This window comes from Vespula vulgaris, chromosome 8 (genome assembly GCF_905475345.1).
Source record: "Vespula vulgaris chromosome 8, iyVesVulg1.1, whole genome shotgun sequence".
Taxonomy (NCBI): Eukaryota; Metazoa; Arthropoda; class Insecta; order Hymenoptera; family Vespidae; genus Vespula; species Vespula vulgaris.
In genome coordinates this window covers 3,031,425-3,051,380 of record NC_066593.1, presented here as the reverse complement: position 1 = coordinate 3,051,380, position 19,956 = coordinate 3,031,425, and the positions used below count along the sequence as shown (strand labels likewise).

Genomic DNA, 19,956 nt, shown 5'->3' with positions numbered 1-19,956 from the left:
TTCTTCTTCTTTCTGTTCTCTTTTCTTTCTTTCTTTCTTTCTTTTTTTTTTTCTAGACGAGGTGTTATGGAATCTATCGATTTTAATTTTTCTTTTTTTCATTACCACTCATCATAAGTATTCTTTATCCGATTAATGAAATATATGTAACTGGAACTTTTAAGCTTATATATATATATTCTTTTTTTTTAAATTTGTTAATATTAGTCAGAGAATATTTCCAACGATTTAAATAAAAAATTAATACATAACAATTTTTAAAGTAGCTATCTGACTTTTAACTCCTTCGAAATATATTTAAATAATTCGCTATCACTCGTGATAATTTTCTTTTTTCGAATGACATAACCCAATTTTCTTTTCTTTCTTAAATATACACCGAGCCATTTATAATTCGAGCCACATCATTAATCTGTGTCATTTCTTTATCTTTTTCTTTTTTTTTCATCCTAAATATAAATTACTAATTTTTAGAGAAAATAACGTACGTACGTTAGTTGATGCAAAATTCTGTATAATTTCTTACAGTTAGATATCCTATTTTCCTAGAAGAGAAGCAGAAGGTCCGAATAATCGTATGCGTATACTCGTCCAGTAAACTCGATTCGTACTCCTGATGCAAATCGAGTTCGTTCAGTCGCTTGCAAGGCCACCGGCAGTAGTTAGGTCTATATGATCGACCGACCGGCATAATCTTCGCGTTAACGCCGTGGTTATGTTTCCTTCGGCGACGTTTCCCGATCGGTGGTCCACCGAATTATCTTCCGGCAGATTTGCCAAACTCCGCACGGTAAACTTGGAGTTCTCGTGGCCGGAACGATCTCGGTACGTCGTCGTTACGCGGCTCGTTTGAGCTTCGTAAAGCTGATCGTAAATACGAACGAGCTATCTAGCTCCTTTCCTCTTTGAATCGATATATACAATGAATTTCGATTCTCTCGATTCACAAAATAACAAAATAAAAGTTAAAATATATGATACCATTGAATATAAGAATAATTTTGATCCGATTGATAAGTAATATTTTTCATTAAAATCTAAACAAGATTGTATTTTTTATTGCATACTTTGTATGAATAAGTTGTTATTAATCGATCTACATGCAATACAATATTGATATGTACGATCTAGAATAAAATAATATTGTATACTTTATTATAATGTTGTTTATTCAGATACAAATTTACTAAAATATTTGCTGTTAAATTTCAACTGACTGGACTCGAATTAAAATGCTTTCATTTTACTAAATTTAATTATACGAATATATTTGTTATAATTATAGAATATATATATATATAAAATATATGTTAGTATGTTTGTATAGACAATTATATTAATATAATAAGAATTAATAAATAATGATACGAATAACTACCGAAAAGTAACAATTACGTTTAATAATAGTATCTATGGTCGTTGCGAAGTATCATAAATATCAATTTAAAAATGAGAAAGAAGAAAAAGAACCTTTCAAATTATACGCACATTTTTGTTTATCTCTACGCTCTCTGAAAACCGAGTTGTTAATTTCCTCGTAACAAAAAATAAGCTTTAAGCGCAAAGGATTAAAATAAAATTTACACGTAACGAGAGAAAGAAAGAGAGAGAGAGAGAACTCGATCAATTTCCCAAAAAGATAAAAAGTAAAAAAAGAAAAAAAGAAGACGAAAAAAAGAAAAAAGATAGAAAAACATTAATACGACAAAATTAATACTAATCAAAGAAAAAAATTAAGACTAGTGATTTACCAGCTTAACATTCATTTCTACTTGTATCCCTTTTTTCCTTATGAAAAATTAATTCCTTGATTAAAGTTATAACCATCGGTACTTTAATCATAATCCAATCTAAATTATTCAAAAGAATGTAAAAAAGAAAAAACTTTCGTAGACGGGTTCGGCCAATACGGAAAACTTTGATATAGGAAGTTTTAATCGGAGAAACTTATGGATAGTTTAAATGTATCGCGAATATTTCTACTTTCGTATTTGAGATCGAAAGAAAATCGATGTTAATCAAACAGAAGATCGAAACGATCTTAGAAAGATTATCGAGCCCCTTCAAGAGATTTCCTTAATCTAAGGCGAGTTAACCGAGGTGGTCTTTAAGAAAGGAGTAACGATTATTCAAGGTTCGTTCGTCCTAACCACGAAATCCTTCCATTCTACGTCGAAAGTCCGTTTCATGCTCGATTTACCGCGTGAATCTACATACCTACATCCTTTATTCGACAGTGACACTAAAGATTAGATACGGTCTCGTTGTTCCTACCCTTAATCCTTCAACCCCTTTCGTCGAATAGCTCCAATAAAAGCATTTCGGTATTTCATTCGCACTGGGAAATGAAATTAGTGAACGATTCGAGCTTGATTTGAGCATGCTTCTGATTCGAGCTGTCTGAAAGCAAGAAAAGAAAGAAATGGGATAAAAAGGAAAAGAACGAAAAAAAAGAGAAAGAAAGAAAAAGAAAAAAAGGAAAAAGTCGACGTTTCGAGCACGTCGATTTCGAAATGGGTGACAGCTCTTGGAGGCTGTCGAGGACGAAGAGAAAGAGAGAGAGAGAGAGAGGAGGATGAAGGATAGAACACAAAACTGAAAGGTTGGAAAGAGAAAAAGAAAGGAGAAGAAACGAAAAAAAGAAATAAAAAAATTAAAAATTAAAAAGAAAAAAAGGAAAGAGCGAAGAAGTTATAGTGGAATGGGAGCGAAAGAGACGATGGGTGGGGTTGTTTAATTCGACGTAGAAAAGACGAGAGTAAGTATAAAGGGATGGGTCGAGACAGGAAAGGATAGAATGAAAGGGTGAGAGACGGGAGAGGAAGTAGACGCAACGGACGGCTAAATTGCTATTTCGCGAAACGAAAGGACGACAGCGTTGGTTCTCTCGAGCTGTGAGGAAAATGAAGCGAGTTACATGAGTCCTGTAATATACCTTGGCACTAGGTAAAATAGTATAATATAAACTGTTCGAGTTTCTATATATATATATATATATATATATATACATACATACATATACATATACATACATATATATATATATATATATATATATATATATATATATACGCACACACAGACACATACAATCTGATATATTCAATTTTTCTACAAAGGAAACGAAAGTAGACGTGGAATCGGCCGGAATTTATTCGCTTTCGAATATGGTTGATATTAGTATTGGTAGGTATAAGGAAAGAGGACGATAAAAACGACAAAGAGAAAGAGAGTGAAAGAAAGAAAGAGAGAGAGAGAGAGAGAGAGAGAAAGAGACACACACAAGAGAACACGAAAAGGGCCGGGTTCTGCCAACTTCCATGATTCCCTATCTTCCGCCCACCAAAACTTATTCCATAAAGATTCTTGTCGAAACTTTCATATTGCCAAATAAAAAGTCAAAAGACCGAGCAGGATGCGCGAGAGCTGTCGCTAATATAGCCGAATAGCTTTGATCTACCATTCTATATTTCTCTCTCTCTCTCTCTTTCTTTCTTTCTCTATCGTTGCTCTGACCCTTTCGAAATCGTTATGGATGATAGTCGGCTTGACGATATCGATATTGCATTTCATACTACGATCGATACTCGAATCAACTCTAACTATTCGTCGATTCTTTTTCTTTGACGTTCGCTTGCGTTTTTTCTTTTCCTTTTTTCCCCCCACCCTTTTTTTTCTCTCCTTTTTCATTTTTCATTCTCGATGATTTACGTTCCTCTGTTAATATCGTACAACAAGTTATATTTCTTTCGTATTTCCTTTAAAAATTGCTATTAAGAAAATCCCTTCAGGAGGATCACGCAACCACTTAAAAAAGAAAAAGAAAAAAGAAAGAAAGAAAGAAAGAAATAGAAACAATAACCTCTTGCTAATTTTCTTTTCCTCTTCGTTTCCTTCCACGTACATCTCATTTTTTTTCTCTCTCCTTAAAACACCCTCCAAAATCGCTTTCGCCTAAATTCTCTCTCTCTCTCGAGAACTCGAAAGCGCTCTGCGATTTCTTTTCGATGAGAAAACCTATATGTTTCCACGGTTTACAATATTACCACGTAATATCGAACTCTTGATGGGTAAATGCCATACGCGAAAATTTTTATTGCGATCTCGTCGGAATTCTATCGAGAAGAAGAATTAACGATTTCATTCGTAAACGATACCACAGCGTATTTATTACATTGACTCTTCTTTGAATCCACGTTTACTATCGTAGTTACCGTCGTTAAAACGAAGAACGAATTTCAAATTTCTCTGTAAATGTTCCTCTCTCTCTCTCTCTCTCTCTCTTTTTCTCTCTATCTATCTATCTCTATCTCTCTTTCTATTTCTTTCTTGCTTGCTTGCTTGCTTTCTTTCTTTCCTTCCTTCTCTCGTCGCAAAGTCCGCAATAAGTTTAAAGCGCTACTATGGTCGAACACCGATCTTGGAATTCCACGCACGTATTGCCGATTGGAACTTCGTTTTTCAATACCTTTGAGACCTGCCACAAAAGTGGTTACGCCTGTAGTCGCTCTTTCTCTCTCTTTCTCTCTCTCTCTCTCTCTCTCTGTTTCTCTTTCTCTTTTTCTTTCTCTTTCTCTCTCTCTTCCGATTGAACGAGTAAGCTAGCGAGAGCGAGCGAAAGAACGAGCGAGCAATACGCGTCTTACCTAATGCTAAGGATTTTATTGAAACTCAAGAAAGGTCCTTCGTAACCTTTCCTTCAACTAAAGGAATTCTTATATTCGATACACACTTTTCGAATTCGAAGGTTTCTAATCGTTCGCTTCTACCTTTGTTACTTAACGTTCGAAGAATTCCATTTCTTTTCGAATAAAGTAATTATTGTATAGGAAATGTTGTATCTTTTTGTAATTGCTTTGGTATATAGATAATATATATGTATGTATATATGTATGTATGTGTGTATGCTATTCAAATCTAACAATATTTATATTTATATATATATATATACTTTTTAATATTTTTGTGTTCATATATGTGTATATATATCATAATTAATTATTATAATTTAAATTATAAATTTAAATGATTAATTAAATATATTATATTTAAATTAATAATTTTATATATAACAATTAAATATATCTAAAGCATTCGATTAACTCTCTCGAATATTATGTAATTCTGTAACCGCACACTCGCATATTTTTATTATTTAAATCCTATCTCATTATATTGCCAGGAAATTAATCGTCAGCTTATACTCCAAATCTCCAGGAATACTTATTTATTTATTTATTTATTTATTTCATTTTATTTTTATAATATATTTTTTATTACGACGTATACAGCTATATATAACTATTTCAAATATTTATTATTATTTAACATCTATACGTAATTGTTACTATTTATTATTATATATATAATAATTATTACGAATTTCCGAAGAGTGCAAGCAAATGTAGAGAAAAATTAGTTGAAACGACATTGTGATTGCGTGGACCGTTCGAAGGGTGACGTTCGGATTGACGTTCGTGTCAAGAGGGTTGCGAGGGAAAAGAGGTGGCTCGAAGCAATTATTTTCGTGCTCCAAATACTATTCCCAATTACGTCTCGACTCCAGAAGCGTAACCTCGTGCTCGTCGATCGCCAAAACTTTCTCCCTCATCCAACGAACCCGATTTCGATAAATAAACAGCTTCGCGATTAATTTCATCGACATCTTTTCGACGAATTCGTTCTTCCGTGTAAAACGAAAAATAAGATATATTTTTTTTAATCTTGTTTTTTTTTTTTTTTTTTATTATCTTCCCCAATTAATCGGACTTTATCCATTCCACTTAAATTTAAAAGAGACACAATTTTCTCATTCGATCGGTCGCAAACATTTTTGTTAATACTTTTCGAAGAAGAAAAATGAAGAGAGAGAAAAACAAAAGTTGTTCAACATAAGTAAATATTATTTTCAAAAATAATTGTATATATATATATATACATACATATAATTTTATACTACGAAACTTATCTAATATCTACATGGTAAGGTTCTCATGAAAAATGAAGCATTTTAATAGATAATACGCATTACTTTCCGTCTCATTATCTCGTCCGATAAATTCAAGCACACGAATTTCACATCGACTAAATTTCCCGATAATATCATATCTACATAAGATATACATTATATATAAACATCGTTATACTCTTTCATTTCTAAAATTACGTTTTAAAATCTTGATTATACGAAATAACGATATTCATTCCGAATATTTATAATCAAATAAGTCCCAACGATCGATCTAACGTAGTACATCGATTTCAATGAAAAACATAAAAAAAAGAAAAAAAAACAAAGAAGAAAATAGAAAAAGAGAAAAGAAAAAAGAAATTAAAAAATAAACTAATACAAATGAAGATTAAACGAGAAGACGAATTGTATCGATTTAGATTGATAAAACGTAACGGCTAGAGAAATACGGGCTTTAAAAGAAAAACTGTTCCTGAGCGATTTTAAACGATCAGAAAGCGTAGAAAGTCGAACTAAGCCAAGCTAAGTAAGACTCAGCGAAGCTTTCTCTCTCTCCCTCTCTCTCTCTCTTTCTGTCTCTCGATCGAGATGAAAGAAGAAAGGAGACGAAAAAGGGATAGAGACTTCGACACGAAAGAAAAAGATAGAAACAGAGAGAAAGAGAGAGAGAGAGAGAGAGAGAAAGACTCGTATCGAAGAGAGATTCAGCTCGGTTAGCGTAAAGGGACTTACCTTTTTCTTGGAGAGAGCTTAAAACACAACCCCATTACCGGTAATCAGATGGACTCGATCCTTCGGGAATAGGAGCTTAGAGGCTCGAACCAAGCTCCGGGAAGATATCGAGATATACTGACACGCTACGTGACCGTAATTGAAAGTTTTCGTCCTTCGATGTTGTTCTTAGCATCATAGTCGTGTCGTCCTTGTCGTCGTCATTGTTGTTTCTCCTCGTCAACAAACGACGACGACGAAGACGAAGACGAAGACGACGACGAGGACGTTTTTTGTTATTGTTATTTCTCGCTACCAACGCGATTTCTTTTTAGTAATGAACTTTCGTAGTAAATAAACGTACGATGAAAGAGAAACAGATGGTAGAAAAAAAAAAAAGAAACTACAACAACGACGAATAGAAGACAACTGTTACAACGAATGATAGGAATTTACTTTCTTTTCATAAACAAATGTTTACGTACTTTTGATCTTTCCAATTCTTTTCACGTTTCTACGTAAACGATAAAATACAACGAAACAAAGTCCCCCAATCGACGAACGACGACATGTAAAACAAATCGACAATATCATTGCATTTCGAACATTTATATACTATAATTCCCGATGGAAACGAGGCTATTAAAATTTTGCGGCCCGATACGTTGAATAATTTCCCCGATATTACTTCGATGAATACCAGATATACGTGATTCTACTTCATACACCTAATTATCGGATCCCGTTCAATTAACATTATTTCCAAACGTGTCGTTCTTTCTTTTTTCGTCTCTCTTCTCTGTTTCTCTGTCTCTCTCTGTCTCTCTATTTTCTCGCTTTACATATCGTACGTGTCCATACGATTTTCCGAATTATCTTTGCGTTATTACTCTAATTATACGTGTTCCAATATAATAAACATATTCGATATTATACCATACCAAATGTATATATATATATATATATAGAAAAATTTTTCGAGCAAATCCGACACGTACGCGTTTGAAAAATTTACTAACATGTAATTAAACTATATTGCGGCTCTATGGGGGAAAAAAAAAGAATAATTTCCTCGATATATTTTTCGATCGATTGTAAATATTTAATTGCGAAAGTAAAAAAGAATTAATAAAACGAATAAAAAAGAGGGAATATTTATTCTGGACCGAAAAAAAAAAGAATTTTATATATAAATCTCTCTCTCTCTCTCTCTCTCTCTCTCTCTCTCTCTCTCTCTCTCTCTCTCCCTATCTTACGGATTGATGAAAAGTGTCGATATCGTCGAAATAATAATAACGAAACAAAATTCGAACGACGTATTTGAAATCTGCAATGTATAAACCGTAATAAAGTTTTGATGAAAAATCAACATACATAAAGTTTAACATTCTATTTCCATAATAAAAGCGGAACGCGATTAATTCAGAACAGAGGATCGATAGAAGATCATTGTACTTCGATCGCTTTTCCCGGAGTCATCGTAGTCGTCGTTCTCGACATTGTTGTTGTTCCGTTGTCGTTGCTATATCCATAGCCAAAGGCTGGCTTTAAAGGCTGTCAGCTTTATCGAACGTGCGCGCGAAACTAAAACCATAATGCCAGGAGATATATCGATACATCGATACATGCCTGGCACGATCCACGTTGTTCGCTAGGTTGGTCAACGACACGCTGGAACGGAGCACATCAAAGGAAACTTTTTACCGCGATCTAATTAACGTCGACTTTGCAACGTATCTACCGATAGTCCGCTGACCGGAGAATGGAAATTGTTTCACCTCCACGTAATCGTTTTCCTCATACACCCATAACAGCTTCATTCGCTTCACGATGAATGGAAAATTCTCAGTCATGCCAAAGGCTCGCTCGACTAGATGAGAGACAATAATAATAGCACACGGCTGTCGTGTCGATAACCTTTCAATTTTTATCATCATTCTCTCTATAACTTCGTTATTCGCATATACATTATTCAATTATTCTTATTCGATGATTTTAATATTATCGTTTCACTCGCGATGTAAATATCTCTCATCAATCGATGATTTTCGATTATATATTGAAGATACGGGATTCCGACGTAACCGGGGTGATTTTAACGTGGTCAAATTTAGGATACCTGGTTTTAAGTTAAAAGGAATTTAAAAGGTATTTAATATGAGTGTGGGGAAAAAAAGAGAGAGAGAGAGAGAGAAAGAGGACAGAGAAATCATTTTCTACTGGCGTACTGGAGATAACAGAAAGAATTTTTAATGACGCACGTTCGATTCCAATGATAAAAATCGTGTAGTTTAAAGAAATCTTACGAGAGTTAACTCTTGCGTGAGGTGTAACAACTATGAATAATATCGGAAGCTTTATAGACTAGAGGAAATGAGAGATAAATAAATAAAGCAAAAGAGGGACTTGCGTTAAAAATTCAAAATGGAAAGTTTCAAGAGCGAGCCGTTAACAAGCTGCTATGAAACTTAATGGAAATCCTTCTTAAGATGTTAAGGAAGGGAAGGAAATTTGAAAAGGATTAGGTTGGTCGAAGGATGAAACGAACGTAGTCTCCTTCCTCGTACGTGGAATAAGAGTTAAATAGAGAGGGAAAGAGACAGAGAAAAAAAGAAGAGAGAGAGAGAGGGGGGGCGGAAAGAAGGGAGAGAGAGCCTTTTTTTTCTCGTTTCAACGAAAGAGTTGAAGAATATCATTTAGGGGAATCGCTGGACTAGCATAGAACCGAAATGAAAGAAGAAGGTATTTACTAATGAAGCGGTAGGATTAAATGAAAAAAAAAAGAGAAAGAAAAAGAATAAAAAAGAAAGACAGAAAGAAAAAGGAAAGGAAAGGAAAGGAAAGAACGGGCAGCTTTATTACGTTCTGAATGCAAAGTTTTTATGAAACCATTAGCGGTAAAGCGTGGAGCTTTGGAGGTGGATACTTTCGAGATGAAGGGATATCTGCAGCGGAGTTGAATCTTCTTCAGTGAGTACCTAATACTCGAGAGGAGGTACTAACCGCGTGAACAAATTAAGATTATTTACGAATGAAAGTTTTAGGTTAAAGAGAGATAAAGAAGAATATAAGAGAGGCTGAACAAAATGTATGAACTTGAATACGATCGATATGGTGTGGATCAATTGGATTAACGAGAGGGTAAGGGATAAATAACAGGAAAGAAAGAAGATGATGAAAGAGATGAAGAAGAAGAAGAAGAGAAAGAGGAAGAAAGGAAGGAATGAGAGAAAAAACGAATAGAGTAAAAGAAAAAAACAGAGAGAGAGAGAGAGAGAGACAAAAGTAGCGACTTGACAAAAGAAGAGAACGGATCTTTTCGCGGACGTGGCTTCCTTTTATACCAGTACCAACGTCTTTTCTACTCTCGGTATTCTCAGCTTCGCGTCTACCAGTAGCATTGTCCGGATCGTCGAGGCAGTGTGTCGCCAGAAAGCACCCCGGGAAAAAGAATTTTTCAAAGGAGTGTCTTGTTCTCTCGTAAGCGTCTACGAAGGTAGTAAAAAGAAAGAGAGAGAAAGAGAAGATAGAAAGAAGAGAAACGTTCAATGGATACGTTATAACAAGCGATTCCTATCAAATTTAAATAAACGGGATTAATTCCGAAATAGGATTCAATCTGTTATCTCTGCCGTAGGTCTCCTATTTCCAATTTCTAACAATCCGCGATCTCCACGAGCGTTATCCAATAATAAAAGCCGAGATTGAGATTGCTCGAGTGGTGGAGGTAAGGTCGAGGTAAGGGGTCGTCTAGAGAAGGTAACAAAGACGGGAGGAAGACAGCGTGATATTGGTGGTGGTCGACCGAATACGTCGAAGAGCTAAAGAATCTAAAAGGGGAAAGAGAATTCATACAGAAAGAGAGAAAGAGAGAGAGAGAGAGAGAGAGAGAGAGAGAGAAAGAGTGGTATCTCTTGCCAGATATGAGTCACTGACCCGTGCATAAATGAACGTTATGAATCCTACAGGCGGAATATTCATCCCCTTCGTGCCTCCCTCTTCTCCCTTTTGGCTCGTTCGATCGGAATCGAAGCATCGACACTGCGGTGCCATATATATACATAGAGAAAATCAAGGATGAGCGAGAAGATGAAGGGGCGGAGTTGGCTGCGTGGCTGAAATGGCCTCATCGTGAGTGAGTGAGAGAAATGGGGAAAGAGAGTGAGATAGAGAGAGAAAGAGAGAGAGAGAGAGAGAGAGGAACGTTTTCTATCTCGGCATAAGATCGAGAGGAAATCTTTGGATCGTGAAGAGCGAGGAAGATTTTCCAACGCTTCATAGGGAAAAAGAAGCTGAAGACGCGGATACGGGGGTATGGGGGTATGGGGAATGGGGGAATGAGGGAAGGGGGATGGCAGACACCCTTCTTTCCACCGACGTCGATGAAAATCGCGCGCGATTTACTCCACCGCCATCGCTGCCACGCTTCTACGGAATAATGGATAACGTCTTCGATCCTTCTTGTAGCCGTAGCTTGCACTAGTTTATCCATTCCTTCGAGCAAAGCCCACCGTCGCTCTTTTCTCCTTTACCTTATTAACTTTTGGCTTAATAAAAATCAAGAGTTTCTTTTCCTTACCGCCAAACAAAAGATTTTTATTTCGACGAAGAAGAATGAGAAAGGGAGGAGAAAGGAGAAAAAGAAGAAGGGTTAACACGATGAAAAGAGAAGAAAAGAAGAGGGAGGGAAAAATGGAAATAAAAAATAAAAAGAAGAAAGATTATTAGGATGAAAGAAAAAGAAAGAAAAAAAAAAAATGTAAAAGAAAAACAAGCAAAATTCGAGGGACTTATCTCGCGAGGTTTAATTTTATTCCTATTTAACGAGACAAACGCACGAACGTAAAACGCGAAATGTTTGTTATCTAAACACTTATCTAGGTCTATCGTTAGAAATAAAAATATCTCTTTCTCTTTGTCCATTGCGACCATGGGAAAAGATAGCGAACTTTGGATGATATCAAAAGTGGCACTAAAGTCGTGCTTTGGGGATTCCTAAGGGATACGGAGTACCGGCCAATAAAGACAAAGCATAAAACCAGAGATATGTAAGACGAAACGTAACTCTTTCTCTCTCTCTCTCTCTCTCTCTCTCTCTCTCTCTCTCTCTGTAAATTTGAAAAGAACGATCCTTTACAACAAAGACTGGAAAAGGAAGGATTCCAGGTTCTCTTCTTTGAGGAATCGCTTTAAAAGATTTACAGAGATATGAGTGAAGCGTAAAATGAGTGACGGTGGGTAGTGCAACGTAAGAGTGCTAGTAAAAGAAATCAGGACGTCGGTCTATCCCTCCCCCTTTGCTCGGACAAGACGATAAAAATATTTGAAGTTGCGACGTAAGAGAAGAAATAAGGAGATTTCCTGTAATAAGAATGCACGAGGAAGCCAGAAAAAGCAAGAGACGAAAAGAAAAAAGAAAAAGAGAAAAAAGAGAGATAAAGAGAAAGAGAAAGAGACAGAGAGAGAGAGAGAGAGAGAGAGAGAGAGAGAGAGAGGGTGGGAGAGAGAAAGAGAGAGAATTAAACAGACAAAAAACTTTTCGAGCAAAACTTTCTTCGTTCGGATAATGTTAAATGAATGAAGATTACATCGGGCGAGTAAATTTTATACTATAAAGATACCTTTGATATGATACTTTTCAGAAACTTCGAACGATTCCCTCGAAAATATTAAAAGAAGAAACGAAAAACGAAAGAGAGAGAGAGAGAGAGAGAGAGAGAGAGAGAGAGAGAGAGAGAAATGAAAAAATCCGAATGACTATTTTAAGCGAAAAGCCAAGAAGTTGAATTCTCGTGACAATAGAATCTATCGTTCTTCGATGAAAGCAGGCCGAACCAATAGATTTTCTTTCTCCGTTCTCAATCGGCAAAGGATGATTTATGCGGCTTAAGGAAAAAGAAAAATCTCTGGTTGATTTTATTCTTACGTTTTATGCAGATAAAATCGATGGTTATCGATCGTAAAAAATGCAAACGATCTCAACTATTGATTTTGCTTCTTCGATGTATTAGGGTCTTTTTATTCGAAAGTAACTACAAATCTAAAAGCATTAAGTTATGCGTGGAACAATGATTTGCGTGTTAATCAAGATAAGACAATGTTAAATATTTCTATAGAGAATCTGACGTCTAGACGAGCGATTCTCTCTCTCTTTCTCTCTCTCTCTCTTTCTATCTTTCTCCCTCTATCTATCTATCTCTATCTCTCTCCCTCTATTTCTCTTAAAGCACTTTCGTCTCTTCTTCTCTCTAATTCCCATAAAGTTCTCCATCCGATTCGATGTTCCGATAACGCTGGATTATACAAGGAAATTATGCAGTCTCACCGATAAGATCCATCCCGCGAAATTTCAGCGATCGTACAAGTACAGGATCTAACCTTTCTATCTCTCCATCTTCTTCCTTCCTTCGGTTTTCCTTCACGTATTCTCTCTCTCTCTCTCTCTCTCTCTCTCTCTCTCTCTCTCTCTCTCTCTCTCTCTCGTACGTTCATCTATCCAGCTGACTTTCTTACCAAATGGCAACACGAATCTTTATGCAAATCACCGAATCTCCGCATAATACCAGTCATAAGCCTCTCCACGCTTGTCTTGCCGCTTCACGGAAGATGGTGTCTACACTTTGTGCTCACTTTGTGATATTGCGTGTAACTTACATGCATACGTACATACGTACATACATACATCATACATACATACATACATACATACATACATACATACATACATGTAAGCACTCGTTGCTCGGAAGCAACGAGTTACCAACCTCCCTTCAAGTCGCACGACTACTACGATATTTAGATCGTAACGAGCCGTAAAGCCCGAGCACGCTCGACGGCTCTTATAAGGGCAAATAATAAAATAACTTTTTTTCCTCTCTCTCTCTCTCTCTCTTTCTCTCTCTCTTTTCACCTCGTTCAAAGGCAAAAGACCGATATTTTCTTCTTTTTCCCTTTTTCTCTCTCTCTCTCTCTCTCTCACCTTTTTCTTTTTTCTTCTTTTTTATCCAAGAAAATTATCAGTAAAAAAAAGTCAACCAAGATAAATAAATATAATAAGCACGAGCACGGTTAACGTTGCGAACGTTATCATCGTTACAACAGTCAAAACTGCTATGTACAAATACAACGGACTTCTCTGTTCATATATAAAACGCATCGGTTTCACTATCGAAAAGCTACCCGTTTTCTGGCCGCCTTCGGGCATTTACCTTAATGAACGTCGTGCACCTTTATCGTTCGCCATTTGTCAGATCGTACTTTCAGTCGAGAATTCACCGTGCCGTTCTATCCGTTCTAGCCCAACCATCCCGCTCCCTTAGCAATTTATTTTCATTTTCCTTCCGCAAACTCTTCTACACCTACACCTACACACACACATATATGCGCGGACACGCACGCAGACCCACGATGCCCACTTTCCGTGGTGAACGATTTCTCGAACGAAAGAAAGAAAGATAAAAATAAAAAAATCCTAATCCCGCGACCGCGATCCTCTTTGAATGATCGATCGCATTAGGATTAGTTGGCAACTACGTAAAATCCTTTGGGTGCTCGTTTTCTCATCCGATATGTACGTGTGTGTTTATGTGTGTTTCTTTTTCTCTCTCACTTAATCTCACCCATTCTATTCTGTATTTTGTATTCTCTTTCCCAACGTCCATCAAATTCCAAAATTACGCTTCTTGGCTGACGTAATCCAAGAAATAGTTAGCTTTGACCTATGTATATAGATGTAGGTATATCATGGATAGATATTTCTATTTGCAGAAACGAGACGTTATATCGGATTACACGAAGAATTATTAATTATTAACCATGTAGCTTAAGAGAAATCCTATGACTTAGATGATAACTCGTTCAATTATTCAAAAATCATTGAAAATAATTCGTAAGAAGAGTATCTTTGGAATTATAGATTTTTCTATGACAGATTCTTCTTCTTAATTTCCTTTTCTTTTTTTTATTTCATCTAATATCGTACAATGTAATCCCTGTTTGAATATGATTGGAGATAATTAAAAATGTATATTCTTCAGAAGTAGCAACGTAATTAATCTTAAATAGAATATTCTTATTTAAAAGATACTTATTTTTCAGAAGACGAACGATAAATTTTCTCGACGGATGTTCCCTAGACTGTTACGCGTCGCCGTTAGCTTCGAACTGGTACACTCCGAATTTACATTCGTAAACAACGAGCGGTTTCAAGGTACATACATATATACATATATACATAGATAGATCCATCGTGCAGCTAGTTAATTACGTTCGCGCGTGTACTCGCGAGCGAGCGAGCAAGAGACCGAGCAAAGTCGGGAAGATATTTTGTTACTCACCTCGTCTAGCTTTCGTCGTATCGAGTTATCGAGATTCTGTTAATTGGATTTGACTAATTTAATTATGTAAGGAAGGTGCCACGGAATACCCACAAATTCCGATTCTCTTACTACTTATGAAAAAAGAGAGAGAGAGAGAGAGAGAGAAAAATAAAATAAAAAAAAAAGAAAGAAAGAAATCGATCTTCTCTCGAAACACCTTCGTTCTTTCTCCATTCTTCGTTTCTTTACGTTTTCTTTTTCTTGCTTATAGATATCATAAAAAAAAATAAACAAAAAATTAATAAAGATATTCGCTGTTTATATCGACGAGAAAAGAAGAAGCCATGCAATCCATTGAAAGATACGACGTCAAAACTCACCCTTGGTGTTTTTCGTTTGCTGACGCTTTCGACACATGGGAAGTTGGCACACTGAAAGCACACCAGAGAAAATTCACATTGTTGCTTGATCATGCATCAAGGTTGTTGTTACAAAGGAAATAGAAAATATATCGTAGCAGTCGGCCATGTTCCTTCGAATCGCTATGCTTCGATAAATAGTGAAACGAAGGAACGTACACGACATAAATAATTTATGAGAGATAATCTATCGAGTTTCGCGTGTTTCTCTGTGTACATACGTATGTGTTTACGCGTAACTTCAGCACGATAGTATGTAATCTCTGTATGCATGTGTATATATATGTACGTGTGTATGTCAGAGAGAGAGAGAGAGAGAGAGAGGAAAGGAGGATAGAAGGGCGAAAGCTTGTCTGACCGAGTTGTGGCTGTACTACTTAGCCTCGCAGCTCGTAAATTCCGCTCGCATTATTTCGCAGCTTGTTTAAGCACGTACGCAAAATAAATCTAAGCCGGTGTCCACGCGTCGTGGAAATTATAACGATTTCACTCGCACGTGTTTGCGCGGTACACGTATAAATATTATATATGTCTCTCGCAACATGGTACTGGTAAAATCCCGAAGAGAAGAAAGACACACGAGGGATACTCGTAGAATCGGATCTCTTCATCCCCTTTTTTTTTCTTCTCTTTTTTATACTTTCTCGCAATTCTTTCTTTCTTCCTTTTCTTTCTTTCTTTCTTTCTTATTCCTCTTTTTCTTTCGAGCTAATACGAGATATTAAATCGATGATGACTCTCGTCGAAGAACGAAGACGAAGGTTTGAACGTACGGAAGCAAAAGTTGGAATAAAAATAGATTGATCGAGAAAGAGAGAAAGAGGAAAAAAAAGAAAGAAAGAAAGAGAGAGAGAGAGAAAGGACGAGAATATAAGAGTTGAAAGATTGAAAAAGGTTAGAAAAGGAAAGACGTTGGGGAATATGAGAGCCGGACTACGTAGCAACTCGATATTTACGATGGCTCGTTATTATCGCGAAAACGAGAACCCATTACGCGTTCTAGGCGTGCTTTTTAAGAGGCTATATCGTCGAGAACCAGATTGTGCCTATTCCCATCGTCGTTGACGACATCAACGTCGACTACAACGACGACGACGACGACGACGACGACTAAGAGGACGAGCTCGAAGCGTTGCCGTAATCGTAATTTCTAATATCCAACGACGACTTCGATCCATCGCGTTAGATACGGCAAACGGGGCACCTTGACGAACCCGAAGTAATAATCGTTAATCCGTCTGCAATTTAGTTGTACGATTACCGAGTAGGTACCTGCCTTACTGCTTTGTACCCAGCCTTGCCATTCGACTTAATTGATGGTTACAAGGATTTATGTAACGACGAAACGGTAATGAGGACAAGTTTGCGACCTCTATCAACGTTGTAGACAGAGAGAGAGAGAGAGAAAGAGAGAGAGAGAGAGAAACATCACGCGAATCGCGCCTTTCAAATTCTCGCCAAAGGGATCTCTCGAAACTTCATCTACGTCGCCGTAATTACTTGTTACGTAAAAAGCTTTAAAATGGTTCGGTCTCTCTTTTCCTCTCTTTCTCTGTCGTATGAAATAATTTATGGGGGAAATCAAGTCTTTTCTATCGAAGATCAAAATTGTTTATTATTATTAATAATAATAATTATTATTATTATCATTATTATTTTCTTTTTTTTTTGTTTCTTTCTTTTGGTTTTTTTTTTCTAAAGATAATCGCAACATCTCTAAAGTTTAATTGCCAAGAGAGGAAATTACTAGTTAGAAAGTAATTTGATTGATTCAATTAAAAAAGAGGACGATAAAAAAATAAGTATTTAGAGTGATCGATATATTTATTAAATTAATCTGACTCTTATAAAATTTCGAAGATCTTTTAATATATTAAAGATTGTCAGCCAGAATTATTGAATCACCTTTATATATATATATATATATATATATATATATATATATATATATATATAAAGTGAATCATGAGAAATAAAATATCTTTTAAGGCGAATCCACGGGAAACACGTGAAACAACAATAATATTATATATCGAGTGATCGAGAAAAAAGTTAAAGGAAATCTCTTCTGACAGTTATTAAAGTCATTGTTTCCAGTCAGAAAAAAAAAAGAAATAGAATTAGGGAGAAAGAGAGAAAGAGAAAGAGACAGAAAGAAAAAAGAAAAAAGGAAGCTAATCAGGCGTGTTAACAGAATTATCGCGTACACGCTAGCGTTTTTTCAAACCTTTCGTTTATCATTCTCTCACACTATCTTTTTTTTCTGTTTCCCCACCTTTGCAAAGCTTTTATTCTTCGCCGTCTCTCTCTTTCTTTGTTGCTCTCTCCCTCTCTTTCTTTCTCGACTACGTGCACCATTTTTTTGCTCTAATTAAACAGCACCACCCTACTTTTAAATCCCGGCGGCCACACAGCTCGGTTCTCTCACCTTCTCTGACCGTCTTCCAGTTTTTTGCCCTCCCTTTTCATCCCTCCTCGTTTCGATAGGATGTACCTACCGGAAACATCTACTTACTTAAACACGCAAGAGCCATCTTTTGAAAGAACGAAAATGACTTTGAAGAACGAAGGTGACTTTAACTTAAACTCAACCCTTTCTCTCTATCTCTGTCTCTCTCTCCCTCTTTCACACACACACTCTTTTTTCTTCTCTTTGTCCTTTGCCACAAACCACTACCACCTACGAATTTTATCGCCAACCCTTTACAACGAAACACCCTTTCTCTTCGATCTTCGTCGGCTCAAAAGCCGATACTTTTTAACCACCCATGGTTTTTTCCGCTTTGTATCTTTTTTATACATCTTTATCTCCTTAAAAAAATCCGAGAAAATTCATGCAGTTTCTTAAATGGATGACAAACAAGATGATCCTCCTAAGAGAATGAATACTGAAAGTTCGACTTAACGAACTTAATCGATATTAACGAACGATAAGAGAAAATGATTTTCTCTTCGAACACTTCGATCGCAAATCAGATTTAATAATGTAGATATAAATATATAATCGAGTATCGATCGGTAATTTCATTTCGAGCGTATACGTTGCGAACAAACACAAACGTAGCTACGTGTATGTATATATATATATATATATATATATATTTATTTATTTATATTTATATTACTAGTTATATCTTTAGATTTATGATACGAGTTATTTTCTATTTAATTTGAAAATATCGAATAAATGATAATCATCATTCGAATAACAATTTACGTCTCGTGATATTCGAGATAATATATCTTTCTTATATTAGATCTATTGCAATATACATTTATATGCACAAATAAATGAATAAAAACATAGCTGAAAAAATACAACTAATATTATTCCATGATCATTAAGTAGGATAATCATATAAGATATATCATTATAAATTATACCTAGGCCTCTTTATTTTCAATTTACCTTAAGTCCCGTAAATATCCAATCTTATATTAATTACTACCCTTCATCGATTACACCATTATTTCATACCCTTCTACGTCGATATCTCGCGACGTAATAAACACGTTAAAAAAGAAAAAAAAAAAAAGAAAAAAAACGCAAGAAAGAAAAAAGAAAAGAAAAAATAAGAGGCAAGGTAAATCCGCCAAAAATCCATAAAAAAGTAAAAGAAAGAAGGAAACAGGAAGGAATAAAGAGAAAAAAAAAAGAGCAGGAGAAAGAACTTCTCGATAAGAAAGTACGATGATAAAGAAATTATTATCGTCGAAATTATTATCGTCATAAATGTGCTACGACTAATGAGATTCTTCGAGTTGATTAAAATACCCAAGGTTATCGTAATTCAATCGAGGAAAGTCTAAATATCGTAAGGTTGGAGTTCGTAGATGATGTGATAGAAGTAATGTATATGCGTAAGAGAGAGATAGAGATAGAAAGATAGAAAGCTAGAGAAAGAGAGAGAGAGAGGTCCAGGTGGCGAAGGTAGACGAAGACGTATCGATTATTCCCCTCGACTTTGCGCAAACGAGACCGCAGCGACGCGAAAGTACGATCGAAGATAAAGGTTACGTTTCTCTCGGACGACGGCGAAACCGAGGAAAACGAGGGTCGTGCAAGCTCTTTCTCTCTCACACACTCTCCCTCTCTATCTATCTATCTATCTTTCTCTCTCTCTCTCTCTCTCTCTCGGATCGGAGCTTTCCCAGTGGAACTTCTTGCCACCCCTTGAGGATAAAACTCAAGGGACGACTTAATCATCGCCTGGATGAAACCTTCTTCAAGATCCAAACGGAATACGAATAAAGAATCGTCGTTTCTTTCTAACGATCGTAGATCTTCCATTCTGGAAAGGAAAAAAAGAAACACACGCAAACGGACAGACTAAAAGAAGAAGAAGAAGAAAGGGAGGAGGAGAAGAAGAAGCAAGAAAAAAATAAGATCTCTTTGAGAAAGCAAATTATCGTTCGATACTATCAATTATTCCTTCAAGTTTCTTTCAACTTTGCTTTGTTATTTCTTCTACATCAATTCCTTCGCTAAACTTATATACCTAAGCACGTATTAGTTCACGTAGGGCGTTGATTTTTC

The 19,956-nt window shown here is 35.9% G+C and overlaps 1 protein-coding gene across 9 annotated transcripts in view; it reads right to left on the bottom strand.

The window, feature by feature from the left end:
• LOC127065699 (neurexin-1) overlaps positions 1–19,956 on the bottom strand; it is a 287,672-nt gene that overhangs the window by 206,984 nt on the left and 60,732 nt on the right. For all 9 annotated transcript variants that reach the window (XM_050998448.1, XM_050998442.1, XM_050998444.1 and 6 more), the window contains exon 2: positions 15,381–15,431. Coding sequence is in view for 8 of the 9 variants with exons in the window: in XM_050998442.1 (XP_050854399.1) it covers positions 15,381–15,431 (51 nt within the window). In the remaining variant the exon portion in view is untranslated. The remainder of the gene's footprint in view (positions 1–15,380; positions 15,432–19,956) is intronic.